General features: G+C 47.9%; 1 protein-coding gene across 1 annotated transcript; it reads left to right on the plus strand.

The window, feature by feature from the left end:
• Positions 1–2,452: 2,452 nt before the first annotated feature.
• LOC103677270 (aurora kinase C) lies at positions 2,453–5,833 on the plus strand. Its single transcript, XM_008706541.2, has 6 exons — positions 2,453–2,826; positions 3,065–3,256; positions 3,589–3,727; positions 4,474–4,622; positions 5,196–5,370; positions 5,542–5,833. Exons 1-6 carry the CDS (start codon positions 2,648–2,650, stop codon positions 5,710–5,712), a joined length of 1,005 nt encoding a protein of 334 aa, XP_008704763.1. The 5' UTR covers positions 2,453–2,647; the 3' UTR covers positions 5,713–5,833.
• Positions 5,834–6,044: the final 211 nt, after the last annotated feature.

Consider the following 6,044-nt stretch of genomic DNA (forward strand, 5'->3'; position numbering starts at 1 on the left):
CTCCATTTACCTTTCTAACTCCTTTCATCCCACATGAACCCCTGCATTTGCAGCCCTAGATACACTAACCTTCTTGCTTTTCCTTAGGCACCCCGTGCTCTCCCAACCCAGAATGTCTTTCTCAAAAGACCTCAGAGCTAGCTCTTTGAAATGCAAACATCAAGCAAGATAGCATCCCTACCTCCCAGTTTCTGTGGGAAGGTAGAGGCCTAATTTTGGGGCACCTTGCTCCAAGCTGCAAAACTTGAAAATAAAGGGAAACATTTAAAACAGCTGGGAGGCCAGAAGGGCGACCTCTCACACAGCACCACTCCAAGTCAATCTCAGAAAGAATTGTCAACTATAGGCCCCAGCAGGGAAATACAGACACTGCATCTCCCACAAGGTCAACCATCCCTGCAACTCTGCCAATGAGAAACTGTCATCACCTTCAACTGTTTTCTCCAAAGGATTTTGTTCGAAACAACCAAAGCAACTTCCTCCTCCTCCTCCATAAAATAACTTTTCTCTTTGTTGGATTCGCCTGTGGTTTTACCATAGCTTCCATGTCTGTGATTGCAATTCTATGCTATTTCTGAATAAACCCATTTTTGCTGGTAAGATAACTTTTATTTTTAAGGTCAACATTACCTTCCACCCTCAGGTAATGAGAAGTTTGTTTTCCCTTATAGAAAGCCAATGTAGCAGCAGATAGCTACCCCAATTACTAGGTAAATTTAGGATGAATTGTGTAACAAGTGGTGCTGTCGTGTTTTGTTACTTGAGGACTAATTATTGCCTATGTTGAAAATATGTAATGGGAGACACTGAGAAAACCGGTATCTGCTTGGCTATATGAAGGGGTATCTTTCTGACTTTGCCATCTCTTAGTGATTATCTGTGATATGGCCTCACATTCTGGTTTAAGGTTCATTCAGTAATAAACTTTTTTATTTCTCTACTATCTTTGTGGAGAGGTTTCCTGGGTTCGGAGATTTTTTCTTGTTAAATTCTATTTCTCCAGCAATTTATATTGTTACCTTTCTAAAAGAATGCCATTTAAAACTTTTTGAAACTTCTGTATTTGCCAAATAGACATGTTGATTGTTTCTACTATTTGAGACCCCAAATGCAAACTGATTACAGGGTCTGTGAAAATAAAAGGAAATTTCACTAAAATGGAGTCAGGAGGCCAGGGGGGAAGCTCTCACATGCTGTCTATGGATGTCAATTACAGATCCTAACAGAAGAATCCTCAACAGGAAAGAATCATCAATTATAGGCTCCAAGGAGGAAAGATGTACATACATTGCGTTTCCTACAAGAAATCGACGGCCCCTGCAACTCAACCGATAAGAAACTGTCTTTTACTAATCTGTGCTTTTCTCCAATGGACTTTCCTTCAAAACAACTGCTCCCAAATTTCTTTCTCCATAAAAGTGTTCCTCTCCCATGTTTGAGGGACTAGCCTATGGTTTTTGCTGTAGCTTCCTTGTCCCTAATTGTAATTCTCTGTTATTTCCAAATAAGCCCCCCCCCTTTTTTTTTGCTGGTAAACATTTTTTGCTGGTCCAACAAATACACGGAGGCAAGGGGTGACTCGGCTCTGTGTCATCGCGCCGGATGGGCCTGAAGTCCTAGGCTGGGGGAGGCTCCGGGGGTTGTGGGGTGGAGTGGGGAGAGCAAGAGCTGCAATCGGGGCGCCTGGGTGGCACAGCGGTTAAGCGCCTGCCTTCGGCTCAGGGCGTGATCCCGGCCTTACGGGATCGAGCCCCACATCAGGCTCCTCTGCTATGAGCCTGCTTCTTCCTCTCCCACTCCCCCTGCTTGTGTTCCCTCTCTCGCTGGCTGTCTCTATCTCTGTCAAATAAATAAAATCTTTAAAAAAAAAAAAAAAGAGCTGCAAGACATTCGGGGAGGAGGCAGAAATTTCGGGGAGCGTGATGGAGGAGGGCCCTGTGGAGGAGGGCCCAAGTGACACGACCCGGGAGCGGGGGCGGGGCGGGGCAGCGCGCACGTGGTTTGCGGACTCCGCAGGGGCACCCGGCAGCTTCCTGCAGTCGGTGTCTATTCACTCCCACGTGCACGACTGTCGGTTCATTCATGTATTCTCACACTCACGGATTTATGTAGTACTCAACCATTGAGACCTCTTGGCATCGTGCCCTGTCCACAGCTCTCTGCTCGTCCCCGGTCTTCTGAGGTTCCCTTCCTTCTCGAGGCCCCAGCTCCGATGTCCAACCGGACCCTGCCCCGCCCCAGCGACCCGCAGGTCTCCGCGCCCTGCAATCTCATTGGCTAAGGGTGGGCGGAAGCTCCCATTTCTGTCTCTTCTATTGGGCACGCTGCCTACGCGCTCAGAAGTTTCAACCAATGGGAGTCGGTCAGGAGCTGCTGGCTCAGCCAATGAGGGGGGCGATAGGATAAAGGCCCTAGTCCAGGCTTCCCAGGATTTCCGTGGGCTCGGTGGGTCCCAGCCTGCGAAGGCGGGGGAAGCTCCTGGGGGGTGTCTGTGCGGGCGCTTCCCGGAGGAGGCCGCGTAGGGGCAGGTCGGCATCCAAGGAGCGTCAGCCTGACTGTTACCTACCTTCACCCTTTTCAGGACATTTCCAAAGGGCTTAGGAAGGCGTCCTGTCACCGTCTCTTCTCGGGAAACCCAAACGCTGCGATGAATTCGGGCGGTGTTCATGCCGCAGGTGAAGGGGAGAGGACCCAGGACCAGAGGAAAGGTTGCAAAGGGCTGGTGTCGTCGTCGGGGGTGGAGGCTGCACCGAAGGAAGTGTCGACCTCTGTCTGTCTGACTCACGCAGCTGCAGCAGGCCACGTGGAGCTCAGCATCCCGCCCGTGTGAGTGTCTCGCGCTGTGTCTGGAAGTGGAAAGGCAGTGGGGCGAGAAGTGAAGAACAAGCTGCACGTGCCTAGTGTTGGCTCGTGGACTGAGAGCTGTTGACCAGACAGCCTGGTGCCCCTGAGAAGGGCAAGGGGCAGAGGGGGTTGAAGTGAAAGAGGAAGGTGAGCATTCCGAATCCCTGAATGCCCTCCACCCACCTATCAAACTAAGGCTCTTTTCTTCCTTTCCTCTCAGGCGGCGCCTCACAATTGATGACTTTGAAATCGGGCGTCCTCTGGGAAAGGGAAAATTTGGGAATGTGTACCTGGCTCGGCTCAAGGAAAGCCATTTTATCGTGGCCCTGAAAGTCCTCTTCAAGTCCCAGATAGAAAAGGAAGGACTGGAGCACCAACTGCGCAGGGAAATTGAAATCCAGGCGCATCTACAGTAAGGACAGCATGCACAAGAATTCGGCACTGGCTTCTTACTCTTCTGTTTTCTCTTTCATCTCTGGCATCTGAACCCAGCATTCCCCCCAAACTACCCTCAAATAGACCATCTTGAAGATTTTTTTTTCCCAGTTCATTCCACTTACACCGTGTAATCCTCCATGTTTCAGACACCAAAATCCTGATGCCTGCTCCCATTCTCTCACACACTCCAGTATCAGGCTGCTATTACTCTGGTCCCAGCCCAATTTTCCCCTTGTGTGATCAGTCACTTGTGATAGTATCAGGAGTTGGGTCTTGAGTCTGACCCTTCCTCTGTCTCTTCTCCAGACACCCCAATATCCTACGCCTATACAACTATTTCCATGATGCCCGCCGCGTGTACCTGATTCTGGAATATGCTCCAAGGGGTGAGCTCTACAAGAAGCTGCAGAAGAGCCACACATTGGATGAACAGCACACAGCCACGGTGAGCTGGGGGCCTGGTGGCTCTCGGGCCCATGAGTTTAGTGTGGACTGGTGGGGGGCAGGGTCACTGCTTGTGGCTGTCATTATTGTCCAGGTTCTTTTTTTTCTTTATTTCTGAATTCTGTACCTTTTACATAATGACACATACAGCCCATAACTTCACAGTTTGATACCCTAGTTACCCCACAATATTAATAATTAGTGTGTATGAATTTTGATTCTTTAGTTATAAACAAGACAGTCTAATTCCACTACCTTATGCAGAGAAGCATGTTAAAAGCCTATGAAGTTCACTGAACAAGTGAGTAGACTGGCTTGTAAGAAGCAAGAGATTTCTAGAGGGCTTCGGATGGGAAATCAGAGCAACAATTATCCCAGGGTCAGCTTGCTGTCAGAATGAGTGACCTTGCAATTTTCCTCCTGCTTTTGTGTCCTTTCTTCAAGCCTCAAGTCTTGTGGGAGATCATCTGTTTAGCTCAGCATAGGTCCTGTGTCGAGCTACTTGCTGTTCTAGGGCAAAAGGGCAGTTCTGTTTACTTCAGCATCCATCCTTCCTATAAGACCACATAAAATGGGGAGAGGAATCCCTCCCCCACCAAGAATTGTGGTGGCATTAAGGAAATAACAGGGTCGGTAAGCAAGAACTAAAAGATTCCACTACAACTATAAAATGCACGAGGAGTATTTTATCTCATATGAAATTGTGGCAGGCTTCATTTCCAGATGGCTTTTTCTTTGTTCACTCAGATAATGGAGGAATTGGCAGATGCTCTGACCTACTGCCACGAGAAAAAGGTGATTCACAGGGATATTAAGCCGGAGAACCTACTGCTGGGGTTCAGGGGTGAGGTGAAGATTGCAGACTTTGGCTGGTCTGTGCACACCCCATCTCTGAGGTAGGTCAGGTGGTGGCGGCGGCATGGGCCCTGAGTGCCACTTAGGAATGATCCAATTTAATTCATTCCATGTGTAAGACCCAGATACAAACTTGGTTTTGTATTTGAGTACTGACTTTTTCATATGCATATATTTAATGTGCATTTGTAGATTGAAAGAATGTGGCTCAATCTTACCTTTCATCTCTTGATCTCTGTTAACACGTAACTTTCCCAGTAAGTTTCCATGTAAGTAAGAATCATTGCTCCATAATTCCAGGTATTTTACTTGGTCCCTCTTGATGCACCATCAGTTTGTTCAAAATCTCTATTGATGCCCAAAATATTCTGAAAACATCCTGGATCATCAGCTACATAACTGTATGAATAATACCAAAATACGGAATTGGTGGGTCCCAATATTTGCCTTCCCTAAACCTTGATCCTTATTAAAACTTAGTGTTTCCAAATTCCCATACTCAGGAGGGGACTGCTCAGGCTTTTTAGGGTCTCCCATCTCACTGGAATCTAGAAAAGGAGGGTTGCCCTTCTTCTGGGCCTCTGCACAGTGCTCCCTTCCCTGCTGTCATCTAGGAGAAAGACAATGTGCGGGACTCTGGACTACTTGCCCCCAGAAATGATTGAAAGAAGAATATACGATGAGAAGGTTGATCTGTGGTGCATTGGAGTGCTGTGCTATGAGCTGCTGGTGGGAAATCCACCCTTTGAGAGCCCTTCCCATAATGAGACCTACAGACGCATCCTCAAGGTAGGATGGTTACACTCCGGGCATTCGCTAGGGAGCCAGGGCTGCAGAGCCTGGGGTGCACACAAAGATTGTCTAGTAAGATCCAGAACAGTGCTTTGAAGGGTCTTAAGGAATGGAGAAAACAGAACAGAAATTAACCACATTCTCTTTTTTCTTCTCTGGACTCATCAGGTAGATGTAAGGTTTCCCTCATCATTACCTTTGGGGGCCCAGGACTTGATCTCCAGGCTTCTCAGATACCAGCCTTCCGAGCGGCTGCCCTTGGCCCAGATCCTAGAGCACCCCTGGGTCCGGGCCCACTCTCAGAGGGTGTTCCCTCCATCTGTTCAGATGGCTTCTTGAGCCCTGACTGCACCTGTTTTATTGTGTTTGTCTGGGGAGCTCTCCTGGCTCTACTATCTTATCTGTCTTTTGTTTCTTCTAAGATGCAAGATGCTAATTAATAAAAGTGGAATCATTTTGATGTGTGACTGGGTGGAATCTTTATTTCTTGTAGACACTCTTTNAAGAGAGTGTCTCAAGATGATGTCCCTCCTGGCCCTCAGGGATAGTGACTCAACTACCCTGAAAACTAGTTACTACTTTGTGCAGGTAACCACCCTGGTGGTATACAACCTACCACCTACCACATTTGCTTCTAGACTCCATGTACTGTTCCCCATGTTTTCAGGAGT

This window comes from Ursus maritimus, unplaced genomic scaffold (genome assembly GCF_017311325.1).
Source record: "Ursus maritimus isolate PB19 unplaced genomic scaffold, ASM1731132v1 scaffold_19, whole genome shotgun sequence".
Lineage (NCBI taxonomy): Eukaryota > Metazoa > Chordata > Mammalia > Carnivora > Ursidae > Ursus > Ursus maritimus.

Bases quoted from the DNA above. Each gene is read 5' to 3' on its own strand.
- LOC103677270 (XM_008706541.2), top strand. From the start codon at position 2,648: ATGAATTCGGGCGGTGTTCATGCCGCAGGTGAAGGGGAGAGGACCCAG. The intron at 3,257-3,588 runs GTAAGGACAGCA...TCTCTTCTCCAG, and splicing joins GAAATCCAGGCGCATCTACA to ACACCCCAATATCCTACGCC. The intron at 5,371-5,541 runs GTAGGATGGTTA...TGGACTCATCAG, and splicing joins CCTACAGACGCATCCTCAAG to GTAGATGTAAGGTTTCCCTC.